This window comes from Equus przewalskii, chromosome 3 (assembly GCF_037783145.1).
Source record: "Equus przewalskii isolate Varuska chromosome 3, EquPr2, whole genome shotgun sequence".
In the NCBI taxonomy this organism is placed as follows: domain Eukaryota; kingdom Metazoa; phylum Chordata; class Mammalia; order Perissodactyla; family Equidae; genus Equus; species Equus przewalskii.
This window is the reverse complement of record NC_091833.1, coordinates 87,939,155-87,961,033: the sequence shown is the minus strand read 5'-3', so window position 1 is coordinate 87,961,033 and position 21,879 is coordinate 87,939,155. Positions and strand designations below refer to the sequence as shown.

General features: G+C 38.0%; 2 protein-coding genes across 6 annotated transcripts in view; one reads left to right on the top strand and one right to left on the bottom strand.

Annotated features, from left to right (window-relative positions):
• The window catches only part of WDR19 (WD repeat domain 19), a 92,235-nt gene extending 89,440 nt beyond the window's left edge, over window positions 1-2,795 (top strand). For both annotated transcript variants that reach the window (XM_008520684.2, XM_070615128.1), the window contains one exon: window positions 2,467-2,795. The gene's annotated coding sequence lies outside the window, so the exon portion shown is untranslated. The remainder of the gene's footprint in view (window positions 1-2,466) is intronic.
• A 1,539-nt stretch (window positions 2,796-4,334) lies between these two features.
• Window positions 4,335-21,879, bottom strand: part of RFC1 (replication factor C subunit 1) — a 79,881-nt gene continuing 62,336 nt past the window's right edge. For all 4 annotated transcript variants that reach the window (XM_070615129.1, XM_070615130.1, XM_070615132.1 and 1 more), the window contains 11 exons: window positions 20,742-20,856; window positions 19,091-19,182; window positions 18,761-18,898; window positions 18,525-18,620; window positions 18,304-18,402; window positions 16,505-16,659; window positions 16,261-16,378; window positions 14,223-14,368; window positions 11,141-11,354; window positions 9,545-9,736; window positions 4,335-5,715 (listed from right to left, as the gene is read on the bottom strand). In XM_070615129.1, coding sequence (XP_070471230.1) covers window positions 5,632-5,715; window positions 9,545-9,736; window positions 11,141-11,354; window positions 14,223-14,368; window positions 16,261-16,378; window positions 16,505-16,659; window positions 18,304-18,402; window positions 18,525-18,620; window positions 18,761-18,898; window positions 19,091-19,182; window positions 20,742-20,856 — 1,449 coding nt within the window. In that variant the 3' untranslated portion in view covers window positions 4,335-5,631. The remainder of the gene's footprint in view (window positions 5,716-9,544; window positions 9,737-11,140; window positions 11,355-14,222; window positions 14,369-16,260; window positions 16,379-16,504; window positions 16,660-18,303; window positions 18,403-18,524; window positions 18,621-18,760; window positions 18,899-19,090; window positions 19,183-20,741; window positions 20,857-21,879) is intronic.

Below are 21,879 nucleotides of genomic sequence, written 5' to 3'. Positions count from 1 at the left end.
ACCTAGTTTATGACCATTACTTTGAACTCTTTATTGGGTAAATCACTTATCTCCATTTCATCAAGGTCTTTTTCTGAAGTTTTTATCTTGTTCTTTCATTTGGAACATATTCCTCTGTCTCTTCATTTTCCTTGACTCTGTGTTGGTTTCTATGCATTAGATAAAACAGCCATCTTTCCCAGTCTTGGAGTGGTCTCATGTAGTAAGTGAGCCTTATCATTCAACCCAGCCCTAGCTCTTGGTTGTCTCTCAAACCTATGTCTGAGCAGCCTTCTTTGTTCTTAGTGGCTCCCAGTATTTGAGGGTATGCCAAGATCTGTCAGGGTCCCAAATGGGAGGATCTCAGTCAGCACCTAGATGCAGGCTGATTGGAACCTGGACCCTTAGGCCACAGCTATTAAGATAAGTGAAAAGGACTCTTTCATGGGAAGACTGGGCGTTTCTGTCTGCTGCCTCTGTGTTGAGCCCTGGAGGGATGGCTGGTTAAGAACTGTTTCTCTGTTACAATCCAGGGGGACCTAGGAAAGCAAGCCCCACTGACCACCAGAATCAGGCAGTTAAGGGGTGTCCTCTGGGGGGCAGCTGCAAAAATCAAAGCGCCTAACTTCTGCACAAGCCCCTTTCTGGGAGATACCAGAGATCTTGGTTGAGGCAGAGGAAGAGTATAAAGGTGGCATCTGCTAGTCTCCAGTGTCTAGAAAGTACTGCAGTTGGCCCTTAGATGTGTGTTAAATTAGAAATCGGCCCCTCAGGCCAAAGCTTGTAACTTTAAGATAAGCAAATAGGCCTTTCATGGACAGACTAGGTGCATTTCAGTCTGCCCTGTGTGTGCAGGGCCCTGGGATATTAGCCACAGTGGGTCTATATGATCCCATTTAGAACTATTTCTTAATTCACTATATCCTTGTAGGTCTTGTGGTTACAAGGTCCGTTGGCTTTCAAAGCTAGATGTTTTGGGAGCCCATCTCTCAGGTGGAAATCTTAAAAGTCAGGACACCAGATGTGAGGCCCAAACCCTTCATTCCTCAAGAAGCTTGGAGTTGTGAGTTCCCTCCCAGTGGTGTGTTGCCATGCTGGGAATGGGGTTCATGACAAGACTATATCTCAGCCTATTCTACCCATTTTGATGTGGGTTTTTTCTCACTCACCTGATATGTAGGAGTCACTCAGCTAGTCTCTGGATTTTTCAGGGGGAATTGTTCTGTAGGTAGCTGTCGATTCACTATATCCATGAGAGGAGTAGTTCAGGAGCTTCCTACGTTGCCAGCTTGAACCAGAACGATCTCACAGTTTCTGTGGGTCAGCAGTATAGGCATCACTTAGTTGGGTCTTCTGTTCAGAGTCTCACAAGGCTGCAGTTGGTTGGAGGTGCAATCTCATTTGAGGCTCAAAGTCTTCACCCAGCCTCTCTGATTGTTGCTGGAATTCTACTTTTTATGGTCAGAGGACTGAAGCCCTAAGGTCCTAGAGGCAGCCCTCACCTCAGCTTCCTGGCAAATGGTGCTCCCTACTACATGGAACTGTGCTTCTTCAAGTCCATCATAAAAGAGTCTCCTCCAAGCCTGCAATGTTGAAGGACTTGCATGGAGTTTATATGTAGATTTTGAGGCAATCCCCTTTCGAGGATATTCTCCCTCATATTTCAGTAGCTCTGGCAGCCATAAACTCTATTCTCTGACTCCTCAAGCTGGTAAGACTATGACTTCACTGTCATAATTCTAGTCATCCTGTGCCCCATGGACTTGCCCTCAGGTGAAAAGCCAGATAAAAATGTTACCCAGTGGAGTTCTCTTCTTTCAAGAGTTGACACTTCTCCAATTTCTGCCTGCTCCCAAATGCCTTTGAACAGTTAGATAGAAACTCAGGACAAAATATGATATTATTTGTTGGAGGATTAACTTACAACTGTGCCATTTCCAAAAGTAGAACCTTGCCTGTGTTTTTATTAATCCTACATAGACTCTCCCCAAACACTATCCCTGCGTCAAAGTAGAGCCTTAGACCATGGCATCATAGCTACCTGCAGATATACCTCAGTGAGCTGTGATTATGTACCACCTGCTGAAAAAGTCACTATAAGTATCTTATTATATAATGAATATTGGTTGAAGCTTTGGCTCACTAACTCCTTTTAGACAAGAACTCTTAGTTTCAGGAAAATTTTTTCTCTACAGATTGCTGAGCACTTACCTTGTATTTTCTCATTCTTCCCAGTAAGATGACTATTATCATCCTCACTTTATAATACAGGTTCAACAGCTTGCCCGCACAATTTTAGTCAGTTGCAAGGCCAAGACTGAAACTCAGTACTCACTACAGACTAAAGATTTCTAACTTGAATGTAGTGATCCTGCTCCACATCTAGAGATGAGCAAAAAATTCTTTAGTATGCTTGGTTTTATTACTATATGCCAGTCGTTACTTGAAACCTTTCTAAAGGCACATGGGGATTTTTGTTCTTTCTAGGTATGACGTTCCTGAAAAGACAGCATTTTTCCACAGGAGGCTGTGTTTCTACCCCTGGTGGATTTAAAGATGGTCTTTCCTGGATACAGAAAAAAAAACAAAGGTGACCTCTCCAGGTCACCATTTTCAACTTCTGTAGAGTGGCAAAATGGTGACATGTGACATATAACATTGCTGTTTATTATACTTTGTATATTTCCTCTTCAAAGTCTTACATCTTATATGCTCTGTACTGTTAATAGTAACATATGACATAATTGTAAATATTCAGCTTTTTGATAACTTTTATATTTTGAATTATCTCCTTTAAAATAAAATGGTTGACTACATATTTGTAATGTTTTCCTGGATTTGGAGACAGAAAAAGAGAGAAAGGACGGTACCTTTGAAGCACATTATGAAGTTTGGGCAGCACAGATGTTAACAGTGTTAAGTTTGAAATAAGAAGTTTATACACATCAAGGCTATTTAAGCAGAATGAGTCCTAGAATAAAAACATCAAAAATCAGTAAAATCGAATATTTAAAAGAATGAGTGAAACTATATGCTTATATCTCCTGAGTCGTTAAACTGCAACTATGGAATTCCTGTCACAAAATTAAATCATTTGACTTCCCCTGAAGATGTACATTATTCAGAACTTCCCCGAGGCGGTTGGAGGCTTCGTTCCCTCATATCACACACACCAGGGTGCATCTCACACACACCCTATTTTTCCTACCTCACTATATACGTCCTTGCCACCCAAGGCCAATGTCACCAAAGTTTGAGCATCTGACAGAAATGAGTTGTACAGCCTAACTTTGAATGTATCAGATGATATAATTTTACAGTACAGCCACCAGCATCCTGGGCATTACAGAAGTACCTACGGTAGAACCCAGAATGCCAGTAATGTTATAGACTCCACAAACATGATACCTCCAGCTTTATGATCTATTCTTCCCTCCCAAAGACTGGCTAGAGAAGAGGCCTGAGACCTTGGCCTTACTAAGTGATACAACCCACCTGTAGTCCCTTTGTTTTTCCATTATCACTAGAGGGATGCTGTAAGTTAAGGAATAAGAGCCATAGGCACTTGGGATCTGTGAGGGTAAGCACATTATATTTTGGGAGTTAAGGGCCTTAGATATTCATTCATGAGCATAATTACACCAGAACTTGTTTAGGAAGATACTTCTCGTCCATTGTTATTAACTTATGAGCCAAATAATGGCACTACAAATAATGGACTGCCAAACTTAACAAGATGAAGGAATAAAGTAGTTTGTCATAGATTACAAAATGGCCATGGATCTCAAAAAAAGCAAGCATGCAGTTTTATGCTGCAAAGATGATGTGTGGCATCTAGTGGCTCCAATAAGGATTTATTAGTCACTCCATTAAAAACATTCAATCCCAACACAGACCATTTAGATTCACATCCAAACTGCAATGGAACTACCAACTCCTATCTACCATTAACCTCAGCCGTACACCTCATGAGGGCTTCAAAGAGGAATCAGACCCATCTTGTCATCCTTATATTTTAAAAAGCATTTTACAATCTCTAACTCTAAAAGTCTTTTATCTTATACACAGATTACGCTAATCATGTGTTTAGAGGATTTATAAATAAAAACAAAGTCATAATGAACAAGTAAAGGACATTATTCCTTGTTCTGGCCGCAAGGAGATTACAGTGCCTTTCCTGGAAGGTACAGAGCAAGCAGGCAGACACAACTTGCATATCCAAAGGCAACAGAAATGGAAGACTATACATCAGAAAGCCATGCTCACCCCACTGGCTAGGTGAGGCGGTCCTCAAGCAAGGGACTCTTCACTGAAGCAAAGTTTCAAGCTGGGCTTTAAGAAAAGAGGGGCATGGCTCAGTAGGCAAAGGCTTAGCGCAATGTTTTATTCCCATAATGAACGATCTCCATGAAGACATTTTTCACATTGGTAAATACACTTTAAATGTCTCAAGAACTTTGTGTCTCACCTCCCAAACAAAACTATCAGTTCCTTAGAGGCAGGGAATAGTATCCTGATTTTACATTCCTTTTAGCACATATCTCACAGAAGTAGCACATACCTCTGAGCATTTACTACCAAGATAAAAAAATAGCTAGACACAGCCTCAGGGCCACTCCACAAGTACAGTTACAGGAATAATCTAAAGTCCCAGTAGGGTCTGTGGAATCCATCACAGGACGGAACGGGACCTCCCAGAAACAAAGTCAACAAAAGCCAGGTTTCATTTTGTCCCAAGCCAGAGAGAGACTAAGAAAGAGTCTGACCTAACCTAGGCCTGATTGGTTTGAACCTGATGAGTTGAGACTCTGGAAGGATAAGAACGTCTGGCAAACCTTTTGCAGCCACCCATACCCTCTAGTAATAACAAAGTAGCCTCTCCTTGAAATTCTGTTCACAGCAGAGATGTGGTCGGCACTCGCAGAGGTAATGAAGTGCGAATCAGAGTTCTGGCTCTTCAACTGCCAAAGTTATGTTTCACACAACTAGTTAGTAAGGAATATTGTTAGCTTTTCTATCCAATCATTTGCAAATTAATAAGGAAAGTAATATACCAACATATTTTACTGTACAAGATGACAATCTTAAGAAGAATTTGTACATATATCATGTGGAACATTTTTATTCCTAATTTATATTTTGCAAGATATTTGACAATATACAAAGAATACCCAGTTCTAGGTGGTGATTGTTTTGTATTATGATTTATTTACAAAATTTCACCACATAATAGTAACTACTTTTTTTAAAAAATCGGCATTGGTCCTATAAATGCCATTAGGATAAATTCTTAAGCCTACAAAAGTCACCTTAGTACCACCGTTCCAAGGCCTATAACTGTTAACTCAAATCTGACTCCAAAGCGCACATGTAGTTTCTAGTTCTGATTATACAGTCATTCTGAAGCACAATCTAATTAGATTGACAGGGGACAGTGGAGGACCCAAGCAGTCCTATCAACCTCTATAAGAGGTGTACATTAGCCTACTGGTTACATCCTTCTAGTGTACCACCGTTTGTTTATAATGGGACCACTAGGGTATCCCATTATGCTAAAACATGGTTCCTTTGGAAAAAACAAGGCATTCTCTAGACCAGCTAGACTGGTCAGCATAGTGAGTAAAAAGTGGCTGTCAGTAGCGGAAAACAGTTTCATTTCTTTGAACTTTTTCCTTTTCCTTTTCTGGACTCCTTATCTCTTTCTGATTTTGAAGGATTTGAAGATTTTGGCTTTTTCTGTTGGGAAGGAAAGATGTACAAGATAGTTAATAGCTGTGTCTATGAGTAAATGAAATAAGTTCATCTCTACAATAAATCTTCACCTGCAACTTACTATTATTTAATAAATAAGAAAGGCTGCAAACATCTGGATCCTGAACTACTGCCACCCCTGATGAGCTTACTTTCAAGCAACAACTGGGCTAGCTGTAGCCTTTAAAAGACAACACTAAAAACTGAGAAGCTATTCAGAATCTAGAACTAAGATATGTTCCCCATGTATGCAGTTTCTTGGATTTAGAACATAGGTATAGTTAAGAAAAACAAAATAAGCAACAGATAATCTACAAATAGGGTTTGTAAGAATTTCCTTCTCTTTCAATTTCAGATTAGAGATTTAAACACACTCAGTTTGAGAAGGGGAGAGAGGGAGACAACCTCTTACATCTACACAAGAGTAGAGAGCGCTACACTGGAGAAGGCCACTATTCCTACCCCTGCACATACAAAACAGAAACGAGGGGCAAGAATGATACACACACACACTAACAACAGACGACAGAAGAGGACACAGACTAGAGTCTTTGCCTGGGCCAATGGTAAACAGTGGGCTGATATCATAAATGATTTTAACCCTTCCTAGCAAAGGATAAGGATGTTTTTGCTCTGAAAAACTTCTACAGACAGTTCAATGCCTATAGCAAAACACAAACAACAAAAAGGAGAAATGGCTTCATTGAAAATCCTTTTCTCATACAACCTTCGAAAACGGAATCAAGAGATAGAGACTTTGAATAGACCAATCACCAGTAAAGAGATCAAAATAGTAATAAAAAACTTCTGAAAAAAACAAAAGTCCAGGGCAAGATGGCTTCACTGGTGAATCCTATCAAACGTTTAAAGAATTAATACCAATCCTTCTTAAACTCTGCCAAAAAATAGAAGAGGAGGGAACAATTTCAAACTCATTTTATGAGGCCAGTATTACTCTGATACCAAAACCAGACAAAGACACTACAAGACGAAAATTACAAGCCAATACCACTGATGAACAAAGATGTAAAAAATCCTCAACAAAATACTAGTAAATTGAATACAACGATATATTAAAAACATCATACACCATGATCAAGTGGGATTTATTCCAGGGATGCAGGGATGGTTCAACATCTGCCAATCAATCAATGTGATATACCATATCAACAAAAAGAATAAAAATTATCGTGTCAATAGATGCAGAGAAAGCATTCGACAAGATACAGCATTCATTTATAATAAAAACTGTGAATAATATGAATATAGGAGGAAAGTACCTCAACATAATAAAAGTCATATTTCACAAACCCACAGCTAATATCATACATAACAGTGAAAAACTGAAAGCTATCCCTTTAAGAACAGGAACCAGACAAGGATGCACACTTTTGCCATTCTTATTTAACATAGTATTAGAAGCCCTAGCCAGAGCAATCAGGTAAGAAAAAGAAATAAAAGGGATCCAAATTGGAAAGGAAGAAGTAAAACTGTCAATATTTGCAGATGACGGGATTTTATATACGGAAAACCCTAAAGAATCCACCAAAAATCTATTAGAAATAATAAATGAATACAGTAAAGTTGCGGAATACAAAATCAACATACAGAAATCAGTTGCATTTCTATACACTAACAACAAAGTAGCACAAAGAGAAATTAAGAATACAATCTCATTTATAATTGCAACAAAAAGAATAAAATACCTAGGAATAAACTTAACCAAAGAGGTGAAAGACTGGTAAACTGAAAACTGTAAAACACAGTTGAAAGAAATCAAAGAACACACAAAGAAATGGGAAGATATTCCATGCTCATGGACTGGAAGATTAACATAGTTATAAAAAGTGTCCATATTTCCTAAAGCAATCAGTAGATTCGATGCAATCCCTATTAAAATCCCAACAACATTTTTCATGAAATAGAACAAAGAATCCTAAAATTTATATGGAACAACAAAAGATCCCAATAGCCAATGGAATCCTGAGAAAAAAGAACAAAGCTGGAGGTATCACACTTCCTGATTCAAAATATGCTACAAAGCTGTATTAATCAAGACAGCATGGTACTGGCACAAAAACAGCCATACAGATCAATGGAACAGAATCAAGAGCCCAGAAATAAACTCTCACATCTATGAACAGGTAATTTTCGACAAGGAAGCCAAGAACATACAATGGAGAAAGGAGTCTCTTCAATAAATGGTGCTGGGAAAACTGGACAGCCAGATGCAAAAGAATAAAAATAGACCATTATCTTAAACCATATACAAAAATTAACTCAAAATTGATTAAAGACTTGAATATAAGACATGAAAACAAAACTTCTAGAAGAAAACATAGGCAGTATGCTCTAAGACATTGGTCATCTTAGCAGCATCTTTTCAAATACCATGTCTCACCGGGCAAGGGAAACAAAGGAAAAATAAACAAATGGGAGTACATCAAACTAAAAAGCTTCTGCACAGCAAAGGAAACCATCAACAAGAAGAAAAGAAAACCTAACAATTGGGAGAATATATTTACAAACCATATATCTGCTAAGGGGTTAATATCAAAAATATATACAGAACTCATACATCTCAACAACAAAGAAACTACCCAATTGAAAAATGGGCAAAGAATCTGAACATTTTTCCAAAGAAGATATACAGATGGCCAAGAGGCACATGAAAAGATATTTAACATCACTAATTATTAGGGAAATGCAAATAAAAAGTACAATGAGATCACCTCATACTCATCAGAATAACTATAATTAAGAGGACAAGAAATAACAAGTGTGGAGAGGATGCAGAGAAAAGAGAACTCTTCATATACTGCTGGTGGGAATGCAAACTGGTGCAGCCACTATGGAAAACAGTATGGAGATTCCTCAAAAAATTAAGAATGGAACTACCATATGATCCAGCTATTCCACTGCTGGGTATTTATCCAAAGACCATGAAAACAAGAATGCACAAAGATATACACACCCCTATGTTCACTGCGGCATTATTCACAACAGTCAAGACTTGGAAATAACCTAAGTGCCCATCAATGGATGAATGCATAAAGTTGTGGTATATATACACTCAGCTATGTGGTATATACACTACTCAGCTATAAAAAAAGATGAAATCTTGCCATTTGTAACAACATGGATCAACCTTGAGGATATTATGCTAAGCAAAATAAGTAAAAGGAGAAACTCAAATACCGTATGATTTCACTCATAAGCAGAAGATAAAAACAACAACAACAAACAAACACAAAGAGACAGAGATTAAACTGGTGGTTACCAGAGGGGAAGTGGGAAGGGAGGAAGGCAAAAGGGATGATAGGGCATATGTGTACAGAGACAGATGATAATTAGTCTTTGGGTGGTGAACATGATGTAGTCTACACAGAAATCAAAATATAATGATGTACACCTGAAATTTATATAATGTTATAAACCAATGTTACCTCAATAAAAAAATGCTTTTCTTGATTATGCTATTAAAATGTGTGTCTGTGGGTAAAGCACACACCAATGGCCAAATAAATAAAAATAGTACTTTTTCTAATAGAGCATGTGACCATCAATATGATGGCCTATTTTCTTGCTATTTGGCTCTTCCACTATTATAGGAAGCTGACTCTTTATAAAAATGAAATCTATACCTTCTCCACCCTCAACTGTGAAGTACAAAGAAACTCAAAAATATTTTTAGCTTACTCTGCTATTTGCAAACAGGCCTGAGTAATTTCAGATGGCAAGTTATATACAAGAAAAGATAAAACTATTTTGAGGGAGTATCTTAGCTTCTCCTGTCTACAGCTTAAAAGAGTACCTTGATCATAGCATCAGTTTCCATAGAGTCTTGATCTTTCTCATCAGATTGAGAGTCATCTTCATTTAATTCTTCGTTATACTCAGAATCCAGTGCTGGGCCTGTGCTCTGTCTGGACGTCTTTACTGCCTGAAGTGAATACGGAGTAAGGTGGACTTCCTTATTGTAAGCTCTTGTAAAGGCTGCTTTCACCTATAGGAAAGGAATAGAAGGAATTTTTTAAAATCTAAGTGCCAAATAATCCTTTTAAACTCTGTGAGTATAAAGGCTTTGAGAGACCCTAGGAGCCCCGTGAAATTGTTTCCAAAATCTTTACACATATACATGTAAGTGTACATATATGCATTTTTCTTGGACAAGTTGCATATTTTTCATGACATTCTTAATAGAGCCCATGACTCAAAAATATAAGAATCAATATTTTGGGAACCTTAGGCGGACAAAAAAAGTCACTTTAAGTCATCGTTTCTACCTACTCAGTGTTCTCCGCAGTTACATAAGGTGATAAGCAAAGTTAGTGAATCAATAAATCAAAAGAGGCTCACAATAAAGTACAAGTTAAAGTTGGCCTTTAGTTACCACAAAATACATAAATCACCTTTACCACAATAATAGTGGTTACTTCAAAATACTAAGTAACTTGAAAAGCTTTAACCTCAAGCTTCTAAACATAACTGTAGAATTAGTCCCTGAATTCTAACAATGGATGTCTGTCAGAATTTACCCATAACCATTAAGTCAGGTCAAAATTCTAGAGAAGGCAGACCACAGAGAATGACTTCTAAAATGGCATCAATACATAGGCACAAGAGTGAGGTATCAGATATCACACATTCACATTATGTCATTTCTTTTTTTTTTTTTTTTTTAAGGAAGATTAGCCTGAGCTAACTACTGCCAATCCTCCTCTTTTTGCTGAGGAAGACTGGCCCTGAGCTAACATCTGTGCCCATCTTCCTCTACTTTATATGTGAGACGCCTACCACAGCATGGCTTTTGCCAAGCAGTGCCATGTCCGCACCCGGGATCCGAACTGGCGAACCCCAGGCCACCAAGAAGCGGAATGTGCAAACTTAACCACTGCACCACCGGGCCAGCCCCTCACTTTATTTTTTTTTGTGCTCATTAAATAAAGAAAGTAGGGGGATACATTATTATGTAGAAGATTGTCCAACTGGAATAAATACTGAATCCACAGATTAGGCAGCCTAAAAAAGAGAAAAGTATAAAAATTCTCAGCCAGTGAACACTTCCTTCCTTTCCTAATGCATACCACCACCTCACTTTTACTTCCCCAGGTTCATTCACCCACCCTTATAAAGAATATATTTATATTTGTTCCTCAGATTTCACATCTTGCCTTTCCACTCAGCATAAACCAAAGATTAAAATACAAATTATAAAGTCAAATCCAGAAGTCTATTCTTAATATTGTACACAAACAGTATCTTTGGAAAACACAGGCCATAAGAAGCAAAAAGCATCTAAGAAAAATAATTAAACCTTTTGAAAGCAACTAAAACATCTCTAAAGTACTCCTAGTACAAACCTGGTAATCACAAAGTGGTGGAGAACCAAATGGATTACACAATTTACCTTGGGATCCAGCTTGGAGAAGGGACTAGGTTTGCCTCCCCAGCTGCTAATTTCCATGATATTCTCAAAGTCTTCTTTCATCAAATAATATGTGTCCATAAGAGCAACAACATCCTGTACTCCTTCTACCCCTTGTGAGGTCAAGGGCTGTACAAGTGCATCCCTTATATGTGACAGATATTCCATGTTTACAGTCCTTTTGCTGGAGTAAGTTCTTAAACCAAAACAAAAGAGATACACCTGTAGTCAATGGCAAACTACCACAACTCAAGCCATAGTGCGCATATCAACACTGAGTTAATCAGATGGAGTTCAATCCACTTTTAATAATGCTCAGTGGAATGCCCACTCCTTAACAGCTGGTGCAGGGAAAGCCCAGTGCTACACTACCAGGGTAATAGACACATACCAATGTGCTCAAAGGGAATTTTCTACTTACCCAGATAAGTAAATGAAAAACATAAATGTAGATTCTACTTGCATCCTACTCCGAAGGCCCAGGCAACAACAGTGTTTTTATGTGCTCATACTTATTACAGCCAAAGATTACTCATTCCAAGTTCCAAATATTAAAAGCATCAGTAAAAGGCAATGAGACTTCCTACCTCAAGTGCCAATGCCACTTCCTACATCAGAGTCTGTAATACATTTTGGTCTCTGATTATAACATACAAAATTATATACGAATGCTTCCCTCACATTTCCTAATACTGTTACTCTGAAACCTTTAGTTCTAGAGCAGGGTTTTCCCCAAATCTAAGAAAACTGCAGAGAATGTTCCTACAGAAGCAAAAGGTGGTCCATACTGACGAGAAGGCTTAGGGAAACAGTCTCTGAACTCCTGAGAACTAGAATGTTATCATGAAATGACTTTTTCTTTCTCTCCTAAAATAGCTGAACAAAACTATTTCCAATGCCACCACTCTAAGTCTTTCCAACCCGGCTGCCTCCATCTTCAAACCAGGCAATTACATATGTGTATATAAACAAGAGACCTCAAAAGCTCTTGGTTTCAGAACCCACATTAATATCAGAAAAGAAACGAAAAGTTCCTTTGAAAATTACCTATGGGTTCTGCTCCTGCCTTCAGGTAACTGAATGTCTGCATCACAAGAAGCCACATAGTTCTTCTCCTGATCAGAAATCTAGAACCTTGCCGCATAACTGTTTTATTACCTAGGCTAAGAGTTCAAAAAACTCTATTTTAAATTCACCTACTTCCTCTAGATCCAGTCTTCCATAATCAAGCACACTAGTACTTGAAGACAAGTACGAGCCTGTAAGCACAGTGACCAAGAAAATCATGAAACCTTTTCCAAAATTATTCTCTTGTATTTTGCTATGTAACTATCACCCTCTAGTAGAATCACAGAACATTAAATCTAGAAAAGTCTAAAGGTATCATCTAATGTACCTAAATCAAGGGTTCTTCACCTCAGAAGTCTGCACTTCCTCTAAGATTATATTATTTGTGCATTAGTTCATTTGGGGAGGAATAAAGATCGAAGAGCTTTCAGATTCTCAAAGGCATCTATGACCCTCAAAATATTAAGAACTAATAATAAAATCACATTTCCATTTTTAAAGATAAAGAGAAACCTACACCTACAGAAGTTTGGTGACTTAATCAGGGTTAAAAGTAGGAGGGTCTTAATTTATTTTAAAAACTGTGAAACTCACTATAGATGTCCTTGATAATGTCCTGTATATGATTCAATAAACATTTATTGAGCAATTTTATCTGCTAGATGAGGAAGCCTCAGTTCCTGTCACCAGTATGTTTAGTCTAATGGGAGAAGGGGATAGACAAACAAAAGGACAGCCACAAATATGAAAGTCCAGGGCTCAAACTCTACATGAATATAGTGGGAACATCAAAGAGGGACAGACCTAGGCCACAGTGATGCGTCACCTTTAAGAAGCGGGGGGCAGGGAGTAGGAAAAGAGCTGAGAGGCAGGCCCTCAGCTTGAGCAATGAGAAGAGAGGGGAAAGGCAGGCCTTCGCAGATTCTGGAGACCACCTGCATCCCTTGGCTCACGGTCCCTCTTTCCATCTGCAAAGCCAGCACTGTAGCATCTTCAAATCTCTCTCTGACTGACACTGCTACCTCCTCCCATCTTTTTTTTTTTTTTGTAAAGACCCTTGTAATTACAGTGGGCCCACCCACATAATTCAAGATAATCTTCCCATCTCAAGATGAGAATAAATTTGTGTTGTTTTCAGCCACTAAGTTTTGGTAATTTGTTACAGCAGCAATAGAAAACTAAATCAAGGGTGGCAAAAAAAAAACCCCAAGCCATAGGCTAGGAAGAGGGCACATAGTAGGAAGTAGAATTTTACAGGAACAGAAGAAAGGAACTGTCTCAGTTCAGCTTTAACCAAAAGTTAATTAAGAGTGGATCAATATTAACACTCTCTCCAGGGACCAGAAAAGGAAATAAGATTGCTCAACTTGTTTTTCATGGTTAAAAATGAATCCTTGAAGTTCATTTAATATTTGTGTGCACGTACATTTTCTAAGTTTCTAAACAAAACTGTACCAAATAACAAGAATTTTTTAACTTCCTTAAAGTTCTTCAAGCACATTGTTTTCAATCATCTGAATGTCCACCTCCTGTTACATGCTAAACTATACCCCTATCCCCAATGACTAGGTCAGTTCACCACTAGAACAGGTAAAAACTAGTTCGTTTACTTAAGTAGTTCCCTTTTTCCTGTTAAATTATTCAGAAGCCGAGACATTATGTATGCCTACTAGTAACAACCATAGTCACAATAACAATAAATAACATCACTACCTCAGATTTATATGGTTTTAAAATTTATCTTAAAGTTGTGGTACATCTAATATCTGGCTTTATTCTCCAAAGTATCCTCTTAAGTGATAAAACAAGTGTCATACTGATTACAGATAATAAAACTCAGGCCCACAAAATATAAGGAACTCATCCAGGATCATTTATCTAGTTAGCAATAAAGTCAAAACTAAAAGACCAATCTTTTGATTCATGCTATCCTAATTGGACAAAGGCTAGACATACTGATAAAATCTAGACATGGTGTACTATCTTTGGAGCTTACCTGAGACTCATGTGCAGTGCTAGGTCCTGAACAATACGATCGTGTTTGCCCGTAGATGAGTGCTTCCCCAACCAGCTTGGGAAGGTGGGAAACTGGGTCAGGTACCCCCTCATTAACTCTCCAGGAAGAACACTGGCATAAATGGCCTGAAAAATCAATTGCAGTCCACAGTTTAATTTTGGTAGAAAGTTGCTTCCTTAGCAGCTGTTCTCTGGAAAATGAACACTGACCCCGGTACCTAATCCCAGGGAGTCAGGCCCTTTCCCTCTGTCTCTGATCTGTTGGTAGGGGAAACTTCTCCTAGAGAAAAAAACTAATTGAAGGAAACACCATGGTCCAAAACATGTTATGGCCCTTGGAGATGATCTTGCCAGCTCAGCCTCCTCAACCAACTGATCTCAACATACCAGTTACTTCACGATGCCAATGGCACAGAAAAGACTTTAAGAGGAATATGATTATCTTTAACATAAGCTATCGACAGCAGAGGTGGATCAAAGCATGGAAAATCTAATTAATTAGAGAATCAAATAAACTAGCACTTAAGAAAAGTTTTTTAAAAACGTATCCTTGTAGGCCAACCCCAGTGGCCTAGTGGTTAAGTTCAGTGCTCTCTGCTTCAGAGGCCCAGGTTTGGTTCCCAGGCATAGACCTACACTACTCGTCTGTTAGTGGTCATGCTGTAGTGGCAGCTCACATACGAAAAGAGGAAGATTGGCAGCAGACATTAGCTCAGGGCAAATCTTCCTCAGCAAAAATAAAAAAAGAAAAAGGTATCCTTGAATATCTTCTATATCCAGGGTTTTTACTTTTTTAAAGGTTGGAATTATACACAAATTTTGTATCTTGCTTTATTCTAATAATATTCTCTCATAAGCATTTTTTCATATTAGATAATCTTTATAAATAATTTTAAAGACTGCATAATGTTCCATCAAGAGGATATACTGTAATTAATCATTCTCCTATTGCTGGACATGCAGATTTTCTCCAATTTTTTGCTATCAGAACTAAAGTTTTAGGGAATATTTTTGTACATTAGTAAGTTTTTTCTTTAGGATAAATTCTCAAAGGTACAATTATTAGGTTAAAAAAACTACTTTTAAAACATAAGAGACAGGATCTTTATATTCAGAATGAGTCTTTGTTTTTTGTTGTCAGACTATATGTGTATAGAATTAAGAGAAGAGTAGGCCTTCCAGAAGTCCCTTGCTTATTACTCAATCCATTAATACTGTATAAATATACAAAATTCAAGAACAGATAACACTCAATTATGAAAGTTTGAAAAACTCTGTTTTGAGCAAAAGACATCAACCTAAAGAAAGTACCCAGTATAAAGCTGCCTCTTTAGCAAGAAAGAAGAAAATCAGAATTCACTCGAAAAAGTGGCTGCTGACCTGCCCTGGCTGCATTTCTTCAAGGAGGAGCTACTTAGTTACCTTCTGGGAGAGCCAAGCATAATAAAGAAGAAATGGATTCTTAAGGTAAAACAGAGCAAATGAAGGGCCAGCCCAGTGGTGTAGTGGTTAAGTTCATGCACTCCACTTCTGTGGCCTGGGGTTCCCTGGTTCAGATCCCAGGCACCGACTTACACACCACTTATCAAGCCATGCTGTGGCAGGCATCCCACATATAAAATAGAGGGAGATGGGCACGGATGTTAGCTCAGGGCCAGTCTCCCTCAGCAAAAAAAGGACAATTGGCAGTGGATGTTAGCTCAGGGCTAATCTTCTTCAAAGAACAAAAAAACAGAGCAAATGACATTTTTGACTCACATCTTACTCATGACCAAAAGCTAACATTCCTATTTCCATATGTCCATTTATATAAAAACATTCTGAAACACTGAAAAATAAGGCTAGATTTAGAAATAGACAATAGTGACCACAGAGTGTTTTCATGTATAACAGACTGTATTTTTGCCATAAGAGCCATAATGTTTATCTAGTATTTCAGATAATTACAGAAGCTAAAAGCTATTTTGCTCTCTTTAACTAAAGCAGAGTCTGCTCTTTAAGGAGAGCCCTGGGCTTACCTGTGTGGGCAGAAGACTCCAGTTTTGCTTACTCCGAATCTGACGGTCCACCAAGTCACCATCACATATGCTATCTGCCGCTCTGCTTAAAAGCATCAAGTGCTTTTTCATGTCACCCCTGCAGGGATAAACCAGTCTGGATTACACCACTGTCCACACCCCACATCCCTCCCTCCCAGATATTTGGCCTTCACAGTGCTGGGAGGGTACTAATTCTAACCCCTCACTAGCTCTGAACACTCACCCTGCAGCTACAGGCTTCACGTGTATGTAGTTCTCCTGGACAAAGAGGGGTGCTATTGAATAATCATGAAAAAAGAGATCTGATTTGTCCATAAGTGACATATGAGCAGTCTCCTCTCCAGCTGCAAACACTTTCCGGGCAACATCAAATGGGCCCTTAAAAGAAAGAGGGACAGACCTAGTAGAATGGCCAATATCCAAAACACTGACATCATCAAATGCTGGCAAAGATGTGGAGCAAGAGGAACTCTCATTCATTGCTGGTAGGAACACAAAATGGTACTGTCACTTTGAAAAACAGATTGGTAGTTTCTTACAAAACTAAATATACTCTTACCATACCAGTAATTCAGCAGTTTTGCTCCTTGCTATTTACCCAAATGAACTGAAAACTTATACACACAAAAACCTACATATGGATATTAAGGCAGTTTTATTCATTAACTGCCAAAACTTGGAAGCAATCAAGACGTCCTTCAATATGCGAATGGATAAACTGTGGTACATCCAGACACTGGAATATTATTCAGCACTAAAGCAGTATAAGCTATCAAGCCATGGAAAGATATGGAGAAACCTTGAACGCATATCATTAAGTGAAGGAAGCCAATCTGAAAAGGCCACATACTGTATGATTCCAACTATATTACATTCTGAAAAAGGTGAAACTACGGAAACAGTAAGAAGAGTAAAGGGTGCCAAGGTTGGGAGAAGGAACGGATGAACAGGTGAAGCACAGAGGTATTTTAGGGCAGTGAAAGTACTCTGTGTGATACTACAGTGAGGGATAGGTGCCATGAAACATTTGTCAAAACCCACAGAATGCACAAACACCAAAAGCAAACTCTAATGTAAATTACGGACTTTGGGTAATAATCATGTGTCAATGTAGGTTCATCAATTGTAACAAATGTACCACTGTGGTGGGGGATGTTGATAGTGGGGGTGGTTGTAGGAGTTTGGGGACAAGAGATGTGAGAGATCTGAGATATGAGATCAAGAGATATGAGAAATCTCTGTACCGTCTGCTCAATTTTGCTGTGGACCTAAAACTGCTCTAAAGTTTATTAATTAAAAAAAAAAAAGAGGGAGGGGTGGGGGAAACACTTTTTAATCATTGCTTTAACTGTAGTAATAAACTCTGACTAGTGATTAGGTGAAATAGAACAGAAAGATAATTGATACAGACCTCCAGTTTCAGAGAGGTCATTAAACTATGAACTATTTGTAACAGAATAATGTGAACAGTTCCGAAACCATTCAAAACATGAAATCCATACATAAGGAACTCTGGAAAGGCCATTTTATAACTATTGAAGCATGAGTATAATTTAAAACTTGCCTCTCTCAAAATTTACAATACATATTGACGGTCCTTGAGGAAAAACTCATTTGAACTAGAAACTCTTTTCTTTTTTTTAAAGATTTTTTTATTTTTTTCCTTTTTCTCCCCAAAGGCCCCCGTACATAGTTGTATGTTCTTAGTTGTGGGTCCTTCTAGTTGTGGCATGTGGGACGCCATCTCAGCGTGGCTTGATGAGCAGTGCCATGTCCGCGCCCAGGATTCAAACCAACGAAACACTGGGCCGCCTGCAGCGGAGCGCGTGAACTTAACCACTCGGCCACAGGGCTGGCCCCTAGAAACTCTTTTAACAGCTATCTATATCTCTTACTATAAATATTTGTAGGTTCTGGAGGTGCGTCAAGGAACTATAATAACTATTCCTATTAAGTTAATACCAACAGAATAAGAAGTGCTTTGACTTGAGAAAGTAATTAAGAAATGTAAACTTATTTTACCAGTTTGATATCCTTTTTGGCTCTATGAGAATCAGCCTTGGCCTGGTCATAGGTTAGTGCCTTACTTCGTGCACACCACATACTCAGATTGTGTAAAACCTAAAAGAATTACAAATAAGACACTCTCAAGATGGGAAAATACTGCCACTCCCCCTTCCCAAAAGGTTCAAGGCATTAATTCAAAAGAATGATCAAATATATGTAATATATATTTAATTTACCTGTCTGATATCTTGATTGGCTCCCAAAATTATTTCATTCATAGCTGGAGGGGGGATCTTTAAACCCTCTTTAAATGCAATAGACATCATAGCACCCTAAAATTGACAAAGGAGAATCTTCAGTGATTTTTTTTTAATTCATATAATCAGATATTTTTTAAATATTTATCATGTACTTTTAAAAACGGACCCAAAAATAGGATAGCATGAGGGAGAAAAAATTCCAATCATCATACCTTAATCTGTTCAACGCGAGGTCTTTGAAAACGAAGATCAAAACAATAATGAATCAAAGAACGGATCTTGGGATGATTTCTATCATTGCACATACAAATGATGGGAATTTTTGTATGTTTTATAAGGCCAATTAATTCCTGAAACGCAAATTTGCAACAGAAAAATATTTTTAAAAACAACAAAATACCACACAACGTATATATTTTAGGTTTTAAAAACTTCCTTAGCAACATGCCTTAATTGTTATAAATATCACAGCATGATAATTAGGCCTTTAAATATTTTTTTTTAAAAAACCTAAAACTCAACAGTAAAACCGCTTTCCTTACCTGAATTCCTCCTCTGTCTTCATTCCCTGCCATGCCGTCTACTTCATCCATGAGGAGAGCATGCTTCATGCTTCCTGAATGAGCTAATCCACCTGATCCATGTTGAGAAGCAACAGGATGGGATAAAAACAAAATAACAATTGTTCACACACTTATTTGAACAATTTTTTATAAAAAAATTTGTAACACATTTCAAACCTAATATAGGTCCATGGTACAAAATTTAAAAGGCACAAGAGTATGCAGTGAAGAGGAACTCTCCCTCCCACCTCTGCCCCTAGGGTACCCAGTTTTCTTCTCCAGAGGCAAACAATGTGAACAATCTCATTTATATCCTTTAAAAGATATTCCATACATATTAAAAACGTGCATAAAAATATACACCTTGGTTTTATCATTTAATATATTTGGTGATTTGTTTCTTATCTGCAGACACAGAACACCTCATTTTTTTTTTTTTTTTTTTTTTAAGATTTTATTTTTTCCTTTTTCTCCCCAAAGCCTCCTGGTACATAGTTGTATATTCTTTGTTGTGGGTCCTTCTAGTTGTGGCATGCGGGACGCTGCCTCAGCGTGGCTTGATGAGCAGTGTCATGTCCGCGCCCAGGATTCGAACCAACGAAACACTGGGCCGCCTGCAGCGGAGCGCGCGAACCCAACCGCTCGGCCACGGGGCCAGCCCAGAACACCTCATTTTTTAAGGCTATTTAATATTCCATTCTACACATATAATTAACATTATCTATTGATAAAATATGAAGATGCTTCCAATCTCTTGCTATTATAAATGATACTAAATGAATATCCTTATATATATGTCATTTTGCATATGCACAAATATAACAACTGCTAAATTCCAGCAACTGGAATTTCTGGGTTAAAGGGTATGTGTAATTTAACTTGGAGAAATACTGCCAGATTGCTCTCCAGAGTAGCACCAATTTACACTCCCACCAGCCACATATAAAAGTGACGTTTCCCGAGCAAATTCTTTTTAACAATTATTTTCTACTGCTGAAAGTACCCAGAATTCAGGTGACCATGCAATGTATCACAGGTTCTAAATATGCACTATTTAGTCTGTAACTTGGGCTCTTATTTTCCCCATAAACTGGCCATGCCAGACCACTAGCTACAACCTGAAACACAGCAGCTCTTTCACAGTATCTTTTCTCCTCCTTTACTATCTTTGCCTGAAATAACTCTTCTACCCACAAATGATTCTTTCTCATTCTTCAAGGCCTTCAAACAAATGTCACCCTTTTCTGGCAGTGTTCCCCAGTACCCCAAACAGAATCACTTTTTTATCTACAGGCTTCTATCACCTCCTTCATCACATTGTATTACACTTATTTATTTTCTTTCCCTCTTCACAGGATTCACCTGTGAATACTCTAAAATCCTATGCAAAACGTGTAAATATGTGAACATAAACATTTTTATCACATTCTCAGAAACCTCTAAGACCTAAAAAAGAGGTAACTACTGTCCTATGAGTTACATCAGGGGCTTTTCTTATTACCTCATCAGCCCCAGGATTCAGCAGGGTGCCTGGCACACAGCAGTGCTCAGGAACAGAGTGGTTACTGAACACTGACATGAACTTGTTTTTCTTATGTAACCAAAGAAAGCAGTTCAAACCCCCACATACTTGAATAAAAGCCTTTGATGCTGGTGTTATTCAGTGATTCAGCAACAATCTCCTTCAAACTGTTCTTACTCCGAGTGTCACTTGCATTCAGTTCCACGTAGCTATATCCCAATTCCTAATCAAAATATTGGAAACCATTACCATCGCAATGCAAATTATTAACTTCTCCCCCAAAAAAACAGAGCAATTAAGGAAGAAACAAGGTAGAAAAATCACATAAGAAACCATGGGTAAAAAGATAAAGTATGATACTAACAGACAATGAGATTAACTATAATATGCCTCACAATATTTAGAGATTTCTAAAATATGATGCACCTAAATACAACACACACAAGTTTGGTCTTAAGACCTCAGCTGATTAAGACCAATCTGAAAGAATATACTTGAATAAGTAATTCTGAGGTTTGTTGTTCAAAAAGAAAGTTTGCTTCTTAAAGTCCTAAAAAGAATATAACCATCCCAAGATTTTAATATCAGAGATAGAATTAATCTATAAGATACTAAAAAGTAATCCTTGACTCTTCAAGATAAATTATAAAGTTGAATCATTCCTTGTCAAACTATCCCAACATACAATCTTCTTCTCAAATTGTGAAAAATCAACTTATTTTGATTCACTTCCCAAAATTGATCATTATATCGATCACTCAATTCCCAAAAAAAGTAATGATAATAAAGGAAGAAAAGAGTCATGTTCACAATTGCAGGGACTAGGAAAAAATATTTCTTTGGGGTTTTTTAATGTTTATAAATAGAGTAGAAAATATATAGTTCTTAAACCTGCTAAAAATGTATGCTACGGTTCATATAACAAAGACCAAGGGAAACCACCAGTTTACGGGACAGAGGGTTCGGAAATCCAGCAATAAATTTAATCTAAGTTTAAAATCCCTCATTTTCTCATTCTGATACCATTTCACGTATCATTTCGTATCATTCTGATATACACAAACTCTGGTTGGCTCTATTGCCTTGTCCTCTCACTGTCTAGAGAGACGGCAGCTGTAGAGATAACACAAGCAAAGGCAGGATCCCACAGTGGTGAAGGGCTGGACTATGTGGGTTCATCCTGTGCCACCACCCTCCTCTCTAAGCCAGCTTCCTTTCTCACACGAGGATGGTAACAGAACATATA